The 22,836-nt window shown below is 40.8% G+C and overlaps 1 protein-coding gene across 3 annotated transcripts in view; it reads right to left on the bottom strand.

The window, feature by feature from the left end:
• The window catches only part of LOC122822254 (protein shisa-8), a 101,336-nt gene that overhangs the window by 10,389 nt on the left and 68,111 nt on the right, over positions 1–22,836 (bottom strand). For all 3 annotated transcript variants that reach the window (XR_006369120.1, XR_006369119.1, XM_044100767.1), the window contains exon 4: positions 5,224–5,340. Coding sequence is in view for 1 of the 3 variants with exons in the window: in XM_044100767.1 (XP_043956702.1) it covers positions 5,224–5,340 (117 nt within the window). In the remaining 2 variants the exon portion in view is untranslated. The remainder of the gene's footprint in view (positions 1–5,223; positions 5,341–22,836) is intronic.

Below are 22,836 nucleotides of genomic sequence, written 5' to 3'. Positions count from 1 at the left end.
CGTTATTCTTTGTGGCAGTTGAAGCAGGATATACATATATATATAAAATTGCCCTGATGAAAATAAAGCTAAGTTACAACAAAGTTTCTACAAGAAGACTGAACAGATTGCAAATAAGCTGCCAGAGGCTAGCTGAGATCGGTCCTGCAGATTGGTGCACGGCATCTTGTTTAGCTGGTGAAAAATGAATGATTTCACGTTTAATCTACGTGAGCGGAGCTGCGAACTGCTGTGGTTCCTGTTGAAGGTGAACTGGCAGCGCGCCGCTGTTGGAAAATCTGGGACAGCACAGGGATAATGAATTAAACAGACCCTCGTCTTCAAACAACAACTGCTGTTGCTGTCCACTTAAGTGTTTCCACACATGTTGTCACCGGGCAGAGCCGACGGCACGATTCCATGTGACAGGATTCCTCAACGTCGTCTTCAGTTCAGAGAATCTGCCATCTGGTCAACCTTTCTCCTGAATCTGCTTGGTTTTCGACGTCGTGTTTCACATATTTTCTGCTCTTCTTAAGCACCAGCTAGGGCTCTCTTTCCAGTGGCAGCCTAAAACAATGCCCCAGGGTTTAGTCTGAGCCACTGCATTATACATGCATTAGCTGGAGCCGCAGAAGGAATTTCAGAGTTTTGCAACACGCTCTGGTTTGGACTAATTGCAATGCAGTACATTATGCTAAAGGAGCTATTCTAAGAGTGCCTCATCTGTAAAATGCTAATTAATAACATTGTGCAGAATAACTTCACTTTATGTTCAAATCATTTTCTGTACGCAGAATGTGATTATTACTCAGCAGACGTTTGGTTACAATGTCTGTTCTGCATACTTTCCCTGTTAATGTATATTTTTAGAAGCCTATTATAAATTGTCAAAGTTTCCGAAACGTTTTACAAAAGCTTGCTGCATTCGATTCACTCGTTCATTCATTCATTCACAAAGAAGCTTAAAAACCAAAAGTAACCAGAGTGCTGCACAGGTCAATAAGAAATGTAAAGTTGAAAAATAAACAATAAAAATCACTAATCAAAGGTAAAAAAAATAAAAAATTGGAAAACTTCTCCCACCATTCTCAACAGCAATGTGTTTAATGATTTCTGGTTCCTTTGGAAACCAAAGTTTCTCAGGATCCGAGGCAGAGAGAGAGAGAAAAAAACAAAACATGTCCTGCGGCAACTCAAGAGGCTTCAAACTGCAACAGGACCTGCCATTCAGTTGTTTGTGCCACAAACCGGACCGCACTACAGGAACAATCGCTTGTTTCCTTACAGATGTTTGATCAATAACACACGTCGGCGTGTCTCAAACTATTGTTGCGTATTCTGGACATCTATAAAGTCACGGCGTTGATAAACAAAAACAAACATGTTGATCCCACAGCTACGGCCTCTAAACTCTACGTTGGTATTTGGATTCTTCATTCTACTTTCTCACTTCCTCTGCAACCAGTTATCCTGCATCTTCTGGCTGCCAGCACACCTGTTCTCGTCTTACTTCTTTAATTAACAGGTATATTAAATTTGCTTGTGCCAAGGTCCCGTGGTTTTCTTCTGGCAAAGCTTCGTTGTCACATAACGTCCTGGTATGATTCCTAATCCTCCTATTGGCGGATATGCTTTAAATTTAGCTCTCAGCGCCTTTAGAGCTAAATTTACTTGTAATCTGTTTTATCAAAACTTATCATTAAGGACTGCAACGCGCCTGAGTGGTAAGTCACAGCTGAGAGAGTTTCGATTTTAAGCAGACATCTTTATCGCCAAGACCTGAAAAGCATAATCGCGCTTCTCATGAATACTTATGGGAAGGAGTCCACTGAGCTTTATGCTGCTGCCGAGTTTTCTCTCCAGCTGAAAGGTTGAGTGAGCTGGTCCACATTCAACCGCAAGAGCTGATGGATCACTTTTTTTTTTTTTTTTTAAAGACTTGCAGCTCTACCACTGATGCGTCAACTTCTCAAGGTCTTTTTCGAAGTAGCATTAAAGTGATATTTGGCCAAGGCGCGACCAAACAGCAGGCCAAAATCTCCTTATGTCTTTCATTCTCGCAAATGCCCGACACCAAATTTATTTTGCGAGGCCTTCTGATTTACATCCAAATTATCGTCAACAGAGCTCTGCCTAAAATTAAATCTGGGCTAACATATCTTGAAGCCTGCTTTCTCTCAACTCTGATTAGGATTAATCTGCGTTGCCGCCGGCCAACCGTGTTATATTAAAAAAGATTTCAAAAGCGCTGAGTCCACAGGACCTGCTGTTTCACCTGGCAAACGGGCAGCTGTCCCATCCAGACTGTTTTGTGCCCTAGCCGTGACTTTGTGCGCACAGTGAGGACCTCTGGACCCAGCGGCTTGTTTATTACCCAGTGAGGGAGCCGATAAGCAGGTGTGAAAAGATGAATGGGGAGTATTTGCTGCTTCTTATCGCTGTAATTTGCAGACAGTTTTTGCAGCAACGGAAAATTCGGAGAAAAATGCTGGTCAGTTTGGCTGTTTAAAAGATATTGATCAAATTCCTTTATTTTCTATTGCGTTGAAAAAAAGAAAAAAAAGAAGTTGTTTTAGGAATATGAATTAGGATGAATGAAAGGAGGCCTTCCAGTCTCAACAAAACCGTTTTCATTGATTACGGAGAAGGGTGCAAATTGTTGACCTGCAGCTTCTAAATAAAATGTGTACAAAATCATAAATGATGTTTACTTTTCAAAGTTAGTAAAAAAAAACAAAAAACAAAAAAACACCAGCCTAATTTCAGAAACAAACTCCTTGACTGAATGTCAAAAAGACTGCCGAGGAACGAACACAATTAAATCTGGGATATTAAGGTGAATGCTTCCAGCTTTGCAACAGGAAGCTATGTCTGAGACTCTTATTTTGAAGTATTGAAGGAAGTATTTCTTGTTAGTTTGTTGTTAAGACAGAGATGGACTAATAAAGATTTCCTTTAGGTTACCGTTAGGTTGATAAAAGTTCTGTCAGCTGCTGTTCATAGCTAGCTAGCATTGCTAGCGTCACCTGCTAACAATGCTAACGTTGACGTCTGTTTTGTAACTCTCGTTTGCGCTGAAAAAAATAAGACCTAGACTGGTTTTAAAACACACTTTTTGATTTGTGAAAACTTAATTTGTTTAAACAAAAACAGTTTTAAGTATAGTTTTCTTAAACATTTAGCTAAAATCTGGTTTAATATGAAACTTCTTTGGTAAAAATTATTTCATTTATTTCACACTTGAATTATTTGTGATGGAAATGTTTTTGTTGACGAGTAAAAATTAAATAAAAAAAGAAGACAAAGTCACCGAGTTGGCACTAGCGTGAATATTTAGCTAAACATATTTCTCCTGATGGATTTGCACCTTTTGTCAAAATTCAAAAGGCATTCTCCCATCCAGTTTGTATTTTACAGGCTCCATATTTAAAACCTGACTAAAGTCCGGATGGACTTTTGCCTTAAAAAAAATAGGGTACACAATGTATAATGAACTGTAGCTGTGACATGTAAGATCATCTCCACTGGAAAACATGACAAGCAAATGAAATGGATAGAAAATTATCCTAAATCCAACTCTAGACTCCTCCTGCTTAATGAAAAGCACAAAATTATGAATGGTGTCAAAATAAATTAAAAACGCGTAGACTTTTCTTTTTGCTAAGCTTTAACATCACCTACTGGCATGGTTACGTTTCATTCTTAAAAATGTTTGTATTCTTGATCAGATGAATATTGAAACAAAATAAAAAACATACAAAGTAATGCATAAGGCTTATGAAAGAATCAAAACCCCACTGTGCTGTCTGTCCTTATATTTGTAACGCTGTTCTGCTAAGAGCAGGTAGCAAACAGAGGAGCTGGGCTCAAACCGAGCCTGAGCTCAGTACTTGGAAATTGAGAGAGCGAGAACGGAGCATATTGCACCTCAGTGTGTGAGGGATTTGTTACTTTGAAGTGTTTTTGGGTGAAATGTGTCTGAGGCTCCTTTTGGAGTGGTTGGTTCTCTGCTGCAGCTGCAATCAGCCTTTGTTTTTCACTCACAGAGCAAAATAATGAGATGGGAACGTCTGTTTTCTCCTCAGCCGCCGCTCACAGTCGTCTTTCTTCCCCTTCCCTCCTTCCTACTTGCTGCTTTAATTGCACTTCTGTATTTTTCTTACTTCTCTTAAATCTCTGTTGCGAGTTATTAGTTTGCCCTTCAAAGCCGTGTTGTCCCCGACCCGCTGGGTTCTGCAGCTCATGTATTTCCCTCCTGCTCTTATGGGCGCTCTCATGTTGAGAAGCACACATACATGTGTCAGGCTGTCCTTCCCCATCTTTGTCACAACGGCCTCCTCTGTCTGCAGTGATCAGATGTAGAGTGCTTTTTCTATCTGCACACATGAAACGTATGAAAAAGGTTCCATGTATCGAGTCGGTGTGAGTGGAGGTGTTTATGCCGACGTTGGGCGGAGATGAGGTCTGATCCGGTGAGAACCCATAAAAAATTTTACTTTTATTGCTAAAGCATAATCTGGGTGAAGCTGAAGAGGTGAAATTTTGGAAACTGATTGTACTTTTAAATGTTCCTGTTTAGATTTTTTAAAAATCTGGTATCTTAGCTTTGTGCTCTGTGTAGACAAATTAGGAGGCAAATTGTATTTTTGAGGATTAGTTTTATGTTTAATTTGACAACAGATCCCTCAGTCAAGTTAGGGGGTAAATAAACCTAAATCTTAAATATTAAATAAAATAACACATACATTTAAGAAGAACATGTACAGTTGAAAGCAGAAGTTTACCTACACCCAATAAAACACACACCTCGCTGTGGATGCTGATAGCTGTGGGCAGGAAGGACACAACCAATCTGAAGAAGCCTCCGACTGGAGAAACACTAAACACTAAATAAACCTTATATACAGTCTCACAACATCTACTGATCTCTGCTCTTTGGAGTATAGAACAGGTGAATTCAGTCACCATATTCAGCTCATGACTGCAATAATCCTTTGCAACGCGAAAGACTGAGCGAAAGACTGAGCATTCAGAAACGAATGATGACCCACGATGACACCCGTCACTGTAAAGGAGGTTTTCTCCGATTTTCACTCCGTCCCACCTTTCCTGCATTCCTTGTTCTTGTTCTGCATTTGTTAGCGTTCACCAATGTATCCAAACGGCGCAGATGGAAAGATTAGCGGCCTTCAGTGCAGTCGGAGCAGATGCTTGTCGGTGTTTCTGTGGAGGTCAACTCACCTACGGCCTTGAGCGAGGTGTACTTATTGAAGCCAATTCCCAGGTTGTTGTGAGGGTGAGACAAGGCCATGGCCGGTCCCAGCGGGGATAGAGCTGCATTGTTCAAGTGGTTGTGATCTAAAAGAGAGACACAGAGAGAAGATAGAGTGAGTCATTTTCTCACAAGGAAGCAAGGGCTTTGGGGAAAGTAAAGGAAGAAGCTGGTACATCATGACCTCAAAGCACTGCTGAAGATTTTTATTAAGAAAAAAAAAAAGAAAAAAAAAGGAAAAATCAAGTTTGCACCAAACTTAACATTGCAAAGAAAAAAACCTAGAGAGTGCAGGTATAAACATTAATTTTTATTGTCCTCAGTTACATCAATTTGTCAACTAAGTGAAAGTAAATTCATTCAAAATTGGTGTGAAAAGTGATTATAGCAGGGACAGAGCGAGACTGCAAACAAGAATTGGTGAAAACGAAAGACACGCCTTGACCGGAGAGATTCTGAATGTACAGAAAATGAATAAAATAAATTCATTTGAACCTGAATATGACTTTTTTTTTTTATAATCCACGTAACGAATTATTCTATATTTGGTTGCCGTAATAGTAGGGCTGTAACGATTCCTCAAATGATTCGAGTATCTCGATTATTAAAATTCCTTGAGGAAAATGTATCTGCCTCGAAGCTTCGTTAAATTATGTGTTATTATTTAGCGCACCGTGTTGCAGTGGGATCATCATTTGTGTTGGGCAGCGCTCTTACTTACGCCTACGAGTTGTTGCTCAGTATAACGGCAGAGAGAGACAGAGATCTGATTAATCCATTAATCGTAAAAATAATCGATAGAGCTTGAAAATATTCTCTAAAACAGCTCTGCTTAATAGCATATATGTAGGATACAGAGAGGATCGTCACAGCCGACCATCCAATATCAAATTTATTTATATAGCACTTTAAAACAGGCATAGAACTGCACCAAAGTGCTGTACAAGAATGACAACAACACAAATGAATAAAAACAAAGTATCAAACACTAGTTCAATTAAATGCCAAGGAATAAAAATGAGTTTTAAGAAGCAATTTAAAATCCAGGACTGGTACTGGTCTTAGGTCAGGAAAAGAGCAACTAACATCTCTGCAGACCCCACACATCCTGGACACAAACTGTTTTAACATGCATGCTACTATTTGCTATTTACTAATGTTTGCTCAAATCAATCACTGCAGTGACAGTTTTTTTTTTTTTGTTTTTTTGTTGTTTTTTTTTGACCAAGCGTTTCTCTAATGAATACAAATTAAAATCCTAATTCACTGGATTAAACTGAAACCCTAAGCCAGTAGTGTTAAGTAAACCAAAGCCCAGATTGGTACATGTTTGACCGAGGACTGAGCAACCAATCCAAAAAACAAATGGGTTTGAGTTTGTTTTTAACCCATCAGATTCAAACAGCTGGCAGATGTTGAACAGAAGAAGACAACCAAGTCTTTAACTTTAACCTTAAATTGCCTCCAGGCTTCTCTCTCCTGTCATGAGGATCCGTCCCATTTCCCAACTCGACTGATTCTCCACCGATGCGTTTCGGTTTGGAGCGCCAGAGTCTGAGTCTGCAGCGGCAGGGAGAAAGCCAGAGAGCGAGGAATGTGACACCAGTGCTGACTGATTGAATTAGAAATAGATCTTCACTTCCCCGTGTAATTGATATGCAGCAGCGACACGCTGTGTGTGGCGCGGCGTGCAGAGTAGGCCCGGCTGCGGATACAACTGTAATTGTACCCGCGCGTTGCTGTGGGACCGAGACGGCTTTTGTCTTCGGTGACAAGGACCTGCTCTCCTCACTCTTACAGAAATGTGAAGTCGGGCAACTTTCTCTGAGCTAAGGTAGTGTTGGTGGCGTTTTATGCTATTCTGTGGCGATTACGTAACATTTAAGTAGTAGTTTCAGCTCCTTCGGCCGTCCATCACCACGTCTACATACTAGAGAGGCAACAGTGGAAATAATTAAGTGGACGGAGAGAGAGAAATAGACAGAGGGAGTGAAAAACAGAGAAAACTAAAAGCATAAATAGACAGAGAGAGAAAGAAAAAAAAACAGCAGTGAATTGATGGAAAGGTTCTTGGCCGGTCTCCAGTTTGACCAGAGGGCTGTTCCAGGCCAGAGAGAGAGAGAGAGTTTGTTTATTACAGCATAGATGTTGTAATGCGCAGACCAGCCTTATCTTTCTCTGCTGAATGGGATTTCCAGACTCCTCGTTCAGCAGAGCAATACAAAACAAATAAGTATTTAGCAGAACAGCGAATATGGGATTTGTATGATACATCTTTTATTTCTTTTTCATTTAGAATGATGACTCGTTTTATACTGTCAAATTAAAAAAAAAAAGGCTTGGGGAAGCTATCAAGATATAAAGACCTATTGCAAAGGTAACATTTTAAAACTAAAACTTTTACCTCCTACCATTTCTCTGGTTTACAGTCAGTTTAGAGAGATTTCTGCAGAAAGTCCCAAAGTGACCAGAGTGTTAAAGTAAAACAAGCTGACTCTATCTGCTTCTTTTTGTCACTCTTACATTTTTTTTTCTCACTACCTCAAAAAAAAAAGAAGAAGAAGAAAGTCAGTTTTTGGGGTGTTTTCAAAGTCACTTGTTAAAAACGCTGTTTGACAAACTCCAAGCTGGTTGGAACCGTTTTAAACACAACCAACTACATCATGTTATGTTGTTGTTTTAAATCTTTTTATGTGTTTAGTACCTCAAGATGATCATAGTGCGAAATCTCACTCTGGTCCACATCTATAGAGATTAAGTTAGTTAATATCTTCAAAGAAAAAAAATCACAAAAATCAAAATCTTGTGTTTGACTTCATTTAAATCCAAATTCAAAGTTTATTTTGTCCAGTGACTCAGATTAGGTCATTTCAGATCATATTTGGCAACAACAGCTGTGTGATTATGTAAAAGTCATGTAAAAACAAGCAAACTATATGTACACTGCCTGGCCAAAATAAAAGTCGCCACCTGGATTTAACTAAGCAAATAGGTACAAGCCTCCTATTGGATAAGTACTGCATAGGCGATTATCTTTCAGCTGGCAACAAGTTATTTAACCCCAGCTGATGCAATGAGTAACTCCTCATTTCTTAAACAACCATGGCAAAAGACACATCCTGTGGTCGTGGAAAAGACGTTAGTCTGTTTGAGAAGGGTCAAATCATTGGCATGCATCAAGCAGAGAAAACATCTAAGGAGATTGCAGATACTACTAGAATTGAGTTAAGAACTGCCCAACGCATCATTAAAAAGTGGAAGGATGGTGGGAAACCATCGTCTTCCAGGAGGAAATGTGGTCGGAAAAAAAATCCTGAATGATCGTGATCGGCAATTACTTAAACGTTTGGTCAAATCAAATCAAAGAAAAACAACAGCAGAAATCAGGAGTATGTTTAATTGTGAACGCAAAAGCATTTCCACACGCACAATGCGAAGGGAACTCAAGGGGTTGGGATTGAACAGCTGTGTAGCCGTAAGAAAACCTCTAATCAGTAAGGCTAACCAGAAAAAAAGGCCTCAGTTTGCTAGGGAGCATAAAGATTGGACTCTGGAGGAATGGAAGAGGGTCATGTGGTCTGATGAGTCCAGATTTACCCTGTTCCAGAGTGATGGGTGCATCAGGGTAAGAAGAGAGGCAGGTGAAGTGATGCACCCATCATGCCTAGTGCCTACTGTACAAGCCTGTGGGGACAGTGCTATGATCTGGGGTTGCTGCAGTTGGTCAGGTCTAGGTTCAGCAACATTGTCTGCCCAAAGAATGAGGTCAGCTGACTACCTGAATATACTGAATGACCAGGTTATTCCATCAATGGATTTTGTCTTCCCAAATCGAACGGGCATATTCCAAGATGACAATGCCAGGATTCATTGGGCTCAAATTGTGAAAGAGTGGTTCAGGGAGCATGAGACATCTTTTTCACACATGGACTGGCCACCACAGAGTCCAGACCTTAACCCCATTGAGAATCTTTGGGATGTGCTGGAGAAGGCTTTGCGCAGAGGTCAGACTCTCCCATCAACAATACAAGATCTTGGTGAAAGATTAATGCAGCAGTGGATGGAAATAAATCTTGTGACACTGCAGAAGCTTATTGAAACAATGCCACAGCGAATGCGGGATGTAATCAAAGCTAAAGGCGGTCCAACAAAATATTAGAGTGTGACCATTTTTTGGTGGCGACTTTTTTTTTGGCCAGGCAGTGTATATACGTAGAAAACATCACAGCATTTTTAAATGTTCCTTTTCAAAACTATTTTACGCATGAGCTCAAACACAGCTACAGCCAGAAGCTCAGAGGACGTACGACACACAAACGTCCCACATCGTGCCTGAAACATGGTCCAATTTTGAAAAAATTGTTTTATAATTCAATCGCCAAATCTCCAAATTCCAAAACATTTCATCACCTGCAAACTGCTCAAGATAGTCGGCAATTATCAGTCAATAAAATTTCAGCTTTCATTTACAATTGCAAACAACCAACACAGTGATAGACTAGATATTTTACCCTCTGCGTCCTCACGCGCACACAAAACAAGGAACACATCTAGAGCAACACACAGTTCATGAACATGATGCATTTTGTTTTCTTCACAAAGTCCATTTCATTTTTGTGGCCTGCAAACCTCCATAAAACGCATTTTTAGCTGGGAAAGCTTAGCAGCTTCTGTTGATGTTTAAAGAGATTTTGACAACGCCCAGAAACCACATACAATCATCCCGGAGTTTAAAACTCCTCTTCTAACGTAAAGATGTAAAACACAAAGCTCTGTCAACCACAGGTAAACAAATATATTTGCTGCTTGAGTCTAAACTGTAACTAACAAGCCCTGGCTGGCGAAACAAATGACCCTCTCTCTGATACCTCTGAAGTTTCTCGAGTTTCAGCCCCTCCTAAAGTCATCACTCCAGACATTTGACGTTCGTAGTATGTCAAGAAACGCGTAAAAGGACGTGGGGTGGGTAGATGGAGGGGTAGACGGAGGGGTAGACGGTGTTGAGTTCAACAGCCGTCGCATGGCATGTTTCTCATAGATCAGTTCCTTTCAGTTTATGGTTGGGAGTAAAAAAATAAAGTGCAACAACTTGTGACTGTTTTTGCATAGTCACAAGTAAAAATGCTGGTGCAGTTTGGATTGTTTCATGTGGATTCTGCTCCAGACTTGACGGCAGCCCTGGAGTTTGACACCATCATCATTCAGAGATATTTACTAATGTTCCTACTTTTTTACACAGTTTATTTCAGTCAGTCTGTCTCTGCAAGCTGGATATATTGCCACAGATTCATGATTGGATTTAGACTTTCATTAGGCGATTCTAACACAAATAATTCTTTTACACTCCACTGTAATGCTAACCAGATGTTTAGGGTTGCTGTCCTGCTTGAAGGTGAACCGTTCTCAATCTCAAGGTTATTGTTTTCCAGGATTTCTTCCCATCAACTCTCACCAACTTCCATTTTGCTACTGAAGAAAAGCTTCTCCACACCATGAGGCTCATGGTTACATAACTGTCTTTCCAGCGGTGCAGCTCCTCCAGAGTAACCATCAGCCTCTCGGCTGCTTCCTCGCCCGGCTTGTCAGTTTTGGTGAACGTCTTCGCAGGTTTTGCCATCGTCATTTTTGTCTTGCTTCTGATCTATCACATGAAGTGACATCAAAATTAGTCAAAGCCTGTGGCTGCTATGTGATAGATGTGAAATGTGTTAAAAGAAAATATCTGCCTCATTTTGCCTTTAAATAGGTTTTTATTTCTGTTTTGTGCTAAAGCTAAGCAACTTTGACGGGGATTCCTTACAGAACATATCGCTGTCTTTTCACCCATTTGCTCCAACTCTCCGGTAAATAATAGAGGGCGACAGCCAGCAAAAATGGTGCTTTGTCCATTTCATACAGTATGACCTGCTGGTTCGGGAAGCTGTCCAAGGCGACCGATTCCCAAAAAGGGAACGCATCCTCGCCTGTATTCCTGCGACTCTGAATAAATTCCCTCCGATTGTCCTACATTTCTCTTGCATGCGCGTTCGTCGGCGTGCGCGCTGTCTCTTCGACGCGCCGTTGTGCAAAAGCCTCAGAGGGGAGGCACTCGTAAGGGTTTGCGTTTCTGTATATTAAAGAGGCGCGCGCTGGAGAAGCGGGTGTGAAGCGTTGCTTGAGAGCGATGAAACGTTTGTGGACGCCGATTTCTGGGCACATCATCCCAGGCTTTGCCGAGTGTGTGTTCACGGCTCCTGTGTGAACAGCGGCACAGAAACTTTTATTTTCCATGTGCGCGCTCTGCTGCCAGGATGCATTTGTTTTGGTTGGTATGTGTGCACCTTGTTTGTTTGTGTGTGTGAGTGTGTTTGTGTTCGAGAGACAGTGTGTGGGTGCAGGCAGTCAGCAGAGCACCGCTGGGTGATGGCCTAATTCGGCAGGGCTCAACATCAAAGAGGCTGACTGCTGTAAGGGCTTCAGCCAGCCTTACTATGACATGACTGCAGTCACACACACACAAACACGCAAACACACACAAGTACACAAAGATAAAAAGAGGAAGAAAGGAGAGTAGATGCAAAGAGGTAGGAGTCACAGAGAAGGAAGAAAACAGTGTGTTGTTGTTTAATGCAGTGAGTATTCTGTGAAATGCAACCTGTTTCTGACTTAAAAAGAAAAACAAAAAACAGGATGGAGTTCCCTTATAACTCTACTTTCATTCTTTCTTTTTATTTCCTTTTTACAAACTTGGATTATTTTGTCTCTTTCATGTAACAGCTTCATTTATGAACTGCACTCTGCTCGAAAGTAATTAAAACGTTGTTTGTCGTATTTTTAGTCGAATCCAAGAACGAGAAGGTGCCAGATCAATTACCGAGATGAACTTTGGTGAACAAATCAAACGTAATAGTTATGATTCTTGACAGTGTGGAAGCAAAAGGAAGGAAAAAAAAAATCTTTCTCGGAAAGACAAACCTCCATCTTTAGCGAACCAAACATCTTCTGTTTCTCAAATATATATAAATATACAAATATTAACTAAATCTCCATGAAATAATAATTACAACTCAAAATATTTAATTAGATTAACTTATAATATCCCAAGTAAAAAGACCTGAAGGTCTGAGTGAAGTTCAAATTCAAATCAGACAAAACGTTTGTGTAGCAAAAATGTTCAATTTAAAGTTATTAAGAAATGTTTCCAGAGGTCATGAAAGGTCACCCCACAGCCCACTTCCTTCTTCAGATCAGACGAGATTGGTGTCAATCAACTCGACTGCGTTTGTGCAGCAAACATTTTTGTTTGCACCGCTTTGGCTTTGAAGACATTAATGAAGGTTTAAAGGTCAAAAGGTCAACCAGCCCCCACACTTTTACAAAATCATAACGACCTTTGAAATTTCATTAAGATCTTCAAAGCCAAAGCAGCACAAAGAAAAAAGAAATTGCTGCACAAACATAGTAAAGTTGATTGACACTAATTTTGTCTGATGAAAAGAAGGTGGGCGGGGGGGCTGGTTGACCTTTCCTGACCTCTGGAAACATTTCTTAATATCTTTAAAATGAGAGCAGCACAAACGAAACTTTTCGCTGCACAAACGTTTGACACCAATTTTGTTTGACTTGAAGAAGGTGGGGGGGGGGCATCTTCACTAACGGCGTAATAAGTCATCAACAAATCCTGCTTAAATCCAAAACTCAAGAGTTTACGAGAAGTTAGAAGTTAAACTGTCTTAAAAATCGATATGATTAATTAATGTGCTGGTTTGCTATTTCTGATGCATCCTGGTGTTTCACACTGCAGACACCTGTAGGGTTGGACAATTTTAGATCATGAAAGACTGAAATTTAGTGACAGTTAAGGAAACCTGACGCACTGTGATGTCATTCATATGGTACGTTATGTTCGTCGCTTGTTAACACACTGACTTGTGCAGTTTGTTTTTTGTTTTTTTACCTTCTCACATACAATGTTGAGAAAAGTCAGATCTCAGTTCGGAATAATAGGTTGAGATTTTTCAGTCAAATTCACTTTGGTTCTGGTTGCAGGCAGTGATCAGGCCTCAGTGGTGAAGGAAATAGATCTATAAAGTCACAGAAAAACATTAATTATGGGTGGCAAAATTAACGTTCGCCCCCCTCGTCACAGGGGGCGAGGTTTTTTTCCTTTAGTAAATAAAATTGTGTACTACGTCTTGTGAGCAATCGTACTTGTTGACCTTTGCAATTCTCGCAGAGGAATCTGGTTTTAGCCATCTTGGTTTTCATTTTATCCTAGTACTTGTTGATTTGCTATTAGTTGAGGTTTTTATCTCGAATGTGCATCAAATGAAGTTTGCAAGGAGAAAAAAAATGGATTTTATATGTGCCGTTTTCACAGAGTGTCGCCAGAAAATGCATAAATTGACTAATCTGAGCCCGTTTTCTGTTGATATAATGACAAGAAATAGAAACGTTGGTTAACAAAAACATTGTCCAAATCTTTCTTTGATTATTTATTGAATAAGGCAGCTTCTTCAGTGTGGGTGGCATGACTGAAACATATGGACCTGTTCCATTTTTTATGTCTTTACGCATATTTCAAAGCACTACAAGTTTGAAGTTTGTCTAAAGAAGACGTCCCCCTTTTCCAAATCAAGCACAGACCCACACAGAATGAGCAGATTTCTGATCTGTCTCTTTTTTATCTTTTCCTGCTCACCTATTTATTCCTGCAACTCATCTTATTAATTCTCTTTGTGAATGGAAAAGGGGCCATCTGTTGGTGACTCGTGAGGCGAATTGTGTGCATGTGTGCGTGTGTGTGTGGGTGTGTATGTGTGTGTGTGTAGCATTTTTCTCAAACTACGACGTCTTTAAAGGAGATGTGGGCGCTCCAGTGTTCCAACACTTTATTAAAAAACCCAAAGAAATCATTTTGGAAACTCACCTTAAAGGTTGGCCTGATTCAAACAGCGAGGGGAAAAAAAAGTGTGTGTATCTTTTTGTTTGGTGTTTGACAACTTATGGATTCAGCCGTAGCTGTTATTACTCATGACACAAATGTTTTATATAACTTCATTCCCTCTGGGACACGAATATGAAGCCTCCTTTGTTTTTTAATTATTGAATTCTCCTTTGAAACATCGACTCCCGACCACTTTCTCCTTACAAATTCAAGCATTAACATGCCAATTGGTTATCTCTGTGTTTACCAAATTACACGAGAATTGGACAATTTGTTCTGGGTGCTTAACTTGGTCTGTAATTGTTTTTGTCAGCCGGTATAATTCGAAGCTCTGGTTATTTACATGCTCTAATGAATCGGCCTTACTGGTGCTAAATGGCATGTCAGAGCGCGGAGTTTTACGCCGCAATCTCTTTTTCAATACCGTCTCCATTCTCCTCCTCCTCTCTCACTCACTCCATTTGCTGAGTAAATGAAGGCTAAGCCCCCAAATAGGCCATTATTTTCTGTCTCTATCCCACACATTTCAAACAGAGTCCTGCCAGTCAGCACTTCCCCACAATGCAGTAAACCGCCGTGCAGTCCCACTCGCGCATGCTCTCAGTCAGCCAGCAGTAAAAACTGGGCAGTGGTTTTTTCTTCCACTGGATAGATAGCTGAGAAGCGACACACTGAGCTCCAAGTGAAGGAGAAACGGAAAAATAAACGGCAGAATCACAGAGATGAAGGGAGGGATGTAAAACAGAGCGACATTAAAAGGGGAAGATTTTGCAATTCCTGTTCTCACACCAAAATAAAAAAAGTTAGCAGAATGAAAGATGTAGCACCTCTTAGGTTTATTATTAGAATAGCAGCTGTTTGCTGCGGCACTTTGTTTACTTCCTAGTAATTATTTGGTTTACTCTGCACTAAAAAGAGTTGCCTTTTTTTATTTTTATATAATGGTTATGTAAAGAAAACCCAACCAGATGAAAAACGCCAAGATTCTACACAAGGCATAGCAGAGTTTGGATTATTATCTGCTACAGGAGCTAGCTTAGATTTCGTGTGAATTACTCCTTTCTCTGGGTGCAAATTTTTAGAAGTTTTAACTAAAATGAAGACGTTTTAACTACATTTAGTCAGAAAATAACGAGTTAGGATTCTTATTTGGGATTTTTTATGAGCTTGTTTCTCCTCTAGAGTTGGTAAATGTTGCTAACTGATGTCTCATGCTAGTTAGCATTTCGACTGGACCGCCACTTTGGCTTGCAGTGAATTCATCGCACCTGTTTAATCTTGATTCTCTTCTGTGGTTTTTGTTACAGTAACAGAGGTTTCAGGGAAGAAGGTCAAAGTTCACAGGAAGAACTAAACACAGACAATATTGAAAGAAAATCTGGTTGCGCACGTGTCAAACTCAAGGCCAGGGGGCCAAATCCAGCCCACCATAGCCTTTCATGTGGCCCTCTAAACCCTAAAGGGAGACATAAATGGAAGAAAACAGTGTGCTTAAATATTCTTTCATCAATCAATTTAAAGCAGCTTTTATCTGTTTAACTCACAAAAAGCATAAACTGGTCCCGCCAGTTTCTTGTGAATTATTGAGGAAATTCACACAAAATCAACAAATTGCTGATTATTGCTAGCACAGACACTTTTTTATTGCAAAAAAAAAAATTTCACAAAACAATCACAAAATCCTGAAAAGATGTTCAATATTTTATTTATATTTTAACAGGTTTTATCAACACATTCTGGGGCAACCGGCCCTTTAAGAAACATTCATGACCTTGATTTGGCCCAAAAAGAAGATGAGTTTGACAGCCCTCAGGATGAGAGAGACCAGAGACTGTGGGAAGGTTATAATATGAGGACAGCATGAGGCCGGAGGTACGGTGAAATGGTCTTGATTTAAGCATTAGAATGGCCCAGTCAAAGTCCGGACCTAAATCCAACTAAGAGTGTGTGGTGAAACTGGAAAACTAACATGTTACACAAACACACAGCAAACAGTTTACTCTCAAGGAAGGCATTCTCAAACCGTCACTGCATTAAAAAAACAAAAAACAAAAAACGTTTGTCCAAAAACTCTTACCACTGCACATCAGAGGAACCAGATGTTAGCATTCAGCTAACAGTTTGCAGCTTAAAATCTCATTTTTGCCCAGCACTAATTAGATCAAGAGTAACAAACCAGGCAAGCTGTGAGAATTTTACACATGGTTTCCATTTGTTTATATATTATGATTGAATAAATGCAGTTTTTTCATCTTCTGTTTAGCTCTTGCTAATCTGGAGCTGTTTGGAGACCAGCCTTCCTCATCAGGGTTGGGTGGAACAAATCTGACCTGGTCAAAGTGGTTAAAAACGGCCATATTGCACTGGATTTTAATGGATCTCTAGACTTGGCACTGTTCTTTTAAAACAGAAATGAAGGCACACTCGGGATAAATAATAACTTTGTGCCTGCTAAGTTTCGACATATTTTTAAAAGGCTTCCTCATTGTTCCATTTAAACAAAAATGACCTACAATAATCTGTAGACATTTAGATAATGGATGGAGAAAGCATAAGTAACCCAATTAAAACCGTGTAACTCCTGGAGGAGTGTTACTATTATTCACTGTCACCTTTTAAATCTCTGCAAATTCCCACCAGACAAGCTTCTCATTTTCTTTTAACGATTCAGAGCAACCTGCCTGGCGCCAAGTGATTGTGTTGGTCTGTGTGAGTACATACGCGGTACAGGTATACTCTTTCCTTCTAAACTTGGAGAACCAGTGAGTTATTAAACTCATCCGAGAGCCGAACATGCCCTTTCATCACAGCGGCTGAGCCAAGCAGCTCCCGGGGCTTTTTCTATTTGCTTTTACTAATCTCCGAGCATCGGCTCGGCGCCCGCTACAGGACCGGCCCACTACCAGTTACATCACATCTGGTATCTAATCTGAGAAGGTGAAACGCTTCACCATTTCTCCAAGTATTCTCCTTCGCCTGGATGAGTCATATCTAGCATCAGTCCTCTAGACCAGTGGTCTCCAACCTTTTTTGTACAGCGGACCGTTGGGGGGGGGGGGGTTGGGTGCGCGCGTTGTGAGATGACTCAAACCTCGGCATCCGGTGTACGATTTTCAAAATAAAAGCTCCTCCATACTCAATACATAGAACGGACATATTTAATTATTTCTTACGCGGCCCGGTACCAATTGGTCCACGGACCGGTACCGGTCCGCGGCCCGGTGGTTGGGGACCACTGCTCTAGACAACCTAAAGTTTCTACAACACTGGCTTAAATACGACCACAGGGGCTTCAAAAAGTATAAACTTACATGCTTACATGCATCATGGATACTTTGTTAGTGGCCCTAGGGCAATTAAACGTGTTGACTCACAGTACAAATATTTAAACGGTACACAGCAGGCGAATGCGATTGTTTTTGCCCAGATTTGACACATTTCAAGGTAGTCTAAATGGCCCAATCCTGACTTTTTCAGCCCCCTCAAAAAATCAGATTTGAGCCACTTCCATATGTGGTCCTAAATCATAAACGCATCCATTAATTTTCCAAAGCATCTGCAGCGTCTGAACAACGTCGCCAGCCCAACCTTCACACCATTGACGTGAGGCGTGTCATAATTCTGCATTGGTTGTGCTTTCTTTCTTTTGTCTCGTTATGATTTTGTCACATTCCTATCAGCTCCCAATTGCTGAGTAAACTTTGAAATGGATCCAAAGACGACGGCGTCCATTGTCACTTCTGTGAACTGTGCGCCGATGTGCATTCGGGTCCCTTTGAGGTCATAAACTGTCCACACAAAATGCTGCTGACTGCAGCAGCATGAACGACCACACATACGCACACACACACACAAAAATGGGTTTCAACAAAAAAATAAATAAATGAATTGAGCATCAAGAGCTGCAGTGTGATCGTAGCCCATAACAACAGCCGTCCTGTTGCTCTTTTTTAGCACAAAGCATGATCTTTGCAAACGAGATCTCAGACCTGTTTCATGTTTTGTTGCTCCAATTAAAAAGAGTAGGGGGAAAAAAGTCTCTGTCAGCACAGCAACACTATCTCAGACTGATTTAAACACCTTGGAAGGATCAACAAAAGTGCTAATTTAATTATCTGCAGGCTGATTAATGAGAGGGAAGCTTCATTTGTGGTTCATTAGTAGTTTATTAGTTTGCAGGAATGATGAATTCTTAATGAGCAGAGATCCATCATTTTAGAGAGATGAATCTTTTACCTGCATTTAAAAAAAAAAAAAATTAACAATGAAAGGAAGTCTGCAAAGGTTTGCGAAGCCAATCAACTTTTGAGTATTTTTCACAGGTGAAGGTCAAAAAGGGGGGATACAGGCGTGGACAAGGACAGAGAAAAACACACACGCGTGCTTTGCCAGGTTGTGTGACAGAGGAGCGTCACGCATGAACTTAATTATTTATGTATGCATGCAGAGTAAAGGAAAGGGCAGGGGCTACGCATATTAGCCCCTCTGTGAAATATTAGAGGAAAGACCTTTGATGCAATGCAATAAAGAAGGAACGAGGGGAGCGGAAGAGAAGAAATGGAGGAGAAGAAAGAGCTTGGATGACTCAAAGGGAGGAAAAGGAAGGAAAGAGATGTGATGACCTAGTAAGTTTTAAGCCTGATGCAAAAGATTTTGGGAGAGAGAAGTTTGGAGTCTGAAGCTTGATATGAAAGCAATGAAAGCAATACAAAGCAGTCAAGTATTTGCTTAGTGTATGTGTGTGCGTGGGTGTGTGTGTGTGTGTGTGTGTGTGTGTGTGTGTGTGTGGTGTACATACTCAAGGACATCATTACACAAGAGGAATCCTCTGGTTGGTCTAATTTGATGTGCGATGGATAGCGACAGCAGTAGTTCTACGTGTGGGGTTATGTTTGCAGTGAGCTGAGTTATCTACTTGTAATACTTCCCTCTAAATGGAAAAACAAAGCATTGCTAAATACATAAACACACAGATACACTCATCACACAAATGGATGCTTCTTTTATAATGAGGGGAAAGAAAAACACACGCCGACCTGTCCGGGAACTAATAACCAGACATTTCTTTGTTGGTTGTAGACATATCTAAAAACACATACACACACTCACGCACACGCACTCACACACATATACACAGTGTGATACCTGATGATACATTACTAACAGATAACGACCTCTTAAATGGACCCTGTGTGAACGATACATCCGGGTCACTGAACAACATGGTTCTAATTTTGAGATGATACAAGGTTTAGGCAGCATTTTGTGGAAAAATAAAATAAGTAGAATTGCGTTTTAAATCATTTAATCAGCGTAGAATATTCTAACCTGCCTGCTGGATGTTTTCCGTACAGCATATTGAATTGTTTTCTAAAAAAATAAGCAGTTTGGGAAGCAGAAACCAAGCCCTAATGTTACTTTGCATGTTGCTGGCTGGCTTTTGCAAAGTAGCAAAACTAAGAGCACTACTAACTTTCCTTGATGCTGATTGGCTGTTCCCATCTGAGTAGAGATATGGGAGCTTCATTGGTAGTGATAATATGGTTTCTACAGTGCATAGAAATGTACTTTACGGTATAATTGGTGTTTGTTAGGCTTGATTATTTGTTTTGGTTGTATCGTAAACAGCTTCCTCCTTTTGGACTGACTCTGGTGCACTTTGCATTCACTTATGCATTCAAACTGCACCAGAGTTCAGTTCAACTAGTCAATTTGAACGTTTGTAGGGCACACCACATCTGAGAAAGAAGGTCTGCCACAGCTATTTCTCTAATCAAAATCAAGAGATGAAAAACGACTGGACCTATTTTCACCTGTGGTGATTCTCAAAACTCAAAACCTGCTAAGCAAATAAAAATCCACAGTCAAGAGGACGGCCACGGCAGGCTATAAACACAATCCAGCAGCTGGAACAGACACCGCAGCCGCATAGTCGCACTCACACCGAATGAAACTGAGAACAAGATTAAAGCTGTGCTCTTAAAATATTACACCAGCTTCGTTTTGAAGGCATTACATGTGAGACTGAAAAAAGGCAACGAATCGGTGAAACTATCGTAAGATGGGATCATTCATAGCTGGTCCCAAATCCAGCAGGAGGCGACTGGATCAGGTGGGAGCAGAATTACAGGAACTATGTCATTAGGAGTTTTCTCTGTAGGAGAACATCAGCATTCAACACAGTTACATAAACCTAATATTATATAAGGGCTGTTAGCAAACGCATAAGCATCAAGTACTTGTGCTGCTCCTCCTTACATAGCGCTGGTGCTTTTTGCAGCAGGGCTGTCACTTCATTTCATTGGTTACATGTCATACAACGCTGCTGCGCTAATGTCTCTAGGTGTGTGGGTGCGTGGGCGTGTATGTGTGTGTGTGTGTGTGTGTGTTTAGGCTCTTTTACATACATCACTACTTATACTAGGGCGTCCAAGGCCATTGCTTAAGTTTTCTTAGTGCAGAAGTACGGCCTTGTGTCTGTGCCTGCGTGGGAATGACCTCATCCGTATTCTCCAGGCAACGGCAAAGGAATCACTCAGCTTGCTGACTTCATGTAGCATCATAAAACCTCTGCAGCCAGCATTGTCCTTCACTAAATGGCTCCCATTACAACACTTGGCAAGGGGCAACTGATCAAGAATATTAACTGTGCGGCTGTGGCTGAGGGGACGGCGCGGTTTGGGGGTTGCAGCCTCTTGGGAAAGTCGGCGCCATGAGGGGTAAAAACAGGGCATGACGTGTTCCTTGTTTCTAACTGCTATATCACAAGAAGAGCTTTTCATAAAAAATAAAATGAAATAAAACCTTCCACAGACGAGGCTTTTAGATCATGCACGTACTCTATGCTAAATATGAATCATTAGAAGCCTAGAGTACTTCATAAAACTGCGGCTATAGTACAGAATGAAAACAGCTGTAGTGATTTGCAAGTCGAACCAAAAACGACGTTTGAAATGTTTAGATGGTTAATAAAGTTCTTGAATTAACTCAACTCTTCATCTCTTTGTCGGGAGAGACAGCCAAAGAGTCAAAAGAGCCTTGTTTTGTTTTGTTTTGTTTTGTTTTGTTTTGTTTTGTTTTGTTTTGTGTGACCAATTTGTGAAACTCACAGCCTTTTGTCACATGCAAAGCTGAAATGTAAACCCAGTATTTTGCTGGTCTAAAGAACTTTAGTTTTTCAACAATGTAGGCGTTCTTCATGCTTAAAGATACTCAGTGAAAGAGAGATTGCATTGGTGATGCTGATCCCGGTGTGTTTATGTCAGCTGTCCTGGTTGTTGAAAGTATATAAACTATAAACTATAAAGTTTTTCCCATACGCAACAAGCATGTTTAACAATGAAAGATGTTACAAGCCAAATTATTGACAAGTACTATCAAAACAGAGCATATGCATGCTAGCATTAGCCTAGCATTTTGGTTAACTTTTCATCCAATGCCTTATCCAAGATTGTGTTGCTGGGACAACAGGTCCAGGTGGAAACCAGCAGCATCTTCCGACTCATTCTGGGAGTCTGTGGGTTCTGGGTCCGGCCCAGTGGGTTGTGCCCAGAAAACCCCAAAATGGAGGCACACATGAGATCTGATCAGATGCCAGAACCATGTCAACCGACTCCTTTTGATGCTTTGAGCTCCCAGCGGTTGAGGGAGTTCCTCACCGTATCGCTAAGGTAGAGTCTAGCCACTCTCTGGAGGAAGATGCTTTCAGTAACCTGTGTCAATTTAGTCATGATTTCTGGCTCATGACCGTAGGTGAGAGTCGGGACATAAATGGAGTGGTAAATCGAGTTCTTGACCTTTTAGCTCAACTATTTCTTCACCCCAAGAGACCAGAGCAGAGCCCAGATTACTGTAAGCGAGGCCTCAGTCCGTTTCACCTTTCCTTCAACAGGATCAGAAAATTTGCGGAGTTGATGGAGAGATGGAAGAAAATAATAAAATAATAAAAATAAGAACATTAATCTTCTAGAATGGCTCAGTTAAAGTCCAAACAGCTAGCATGACCGAGCTTGAATTATTTTTGCAAAAATATCAGTTTCTAGTAGGGTTGCACCGATTTATCAGCCAGTCGATTTATCGGTGCCAGATCGGTGATCTGTCCATTTTTACATGTGAAGCCGATCGTATCCACTGATGTTGTCAACCTGGGCAAAGGTCTAAAAATCAACCACTGTGCTTTTCTTTTCTCCCGTGAGAGAGGTTTGACCGACAAACCGGCCGACCAGGTCATGTCTGCACACTGACAGTTAACAACAGTCACCCCAATGTTGTTGATTCAGCAACTGTCTTGATATATTGAGCAACGTTTCAGACAAAAAACTGGTATCGGCCAAAATCGGAATCGGTAAGTTAGGCTTTTTAAAAGATCGGTAATCTAGTTCCTAGATGTGTAAATCTTGAAAACCATGCGTCATTTTTTTCACTCACACTCCCTTGGGTCCGTCAGGTTGTATCAAACAAACATTGGCGTCTGTGGTCGCAACTTGACGATAAGGTGACGAAGGGCCACCCATACTTGTGCCCTGTAAACTCACTCACAGCCTTTGACATTCATGCAGCTGCTCCCAACCCCGTCTTCCTTCATCTCCTTGTTTGACTCCTCTCTGTGCTTCATAAAGCCTGGATCTCTTGTTGCTGTGCCCACCCACCATGTCTA

The sequence above is a fragment of the Gambusia affinis genome, linkage group LG19 (genome assembly GCF_019740435.1).
Source record: "Gambusia affinis linkage group LG19, SWU_Gaff_1.0, whole genome shotgun sequence".
Lineage (NCBI taxonomy): Eukaryota > Metazoa > Chordata > Actinopteri > Cyprinodontiformes > Poeciliidae > Gambusia > Gambusia affinis.
The sequence above is the reverse complement of the archived record's forward strand: the minus strand, read 5'-3'. Positions and strand labels throughout refer to the sequence as shown.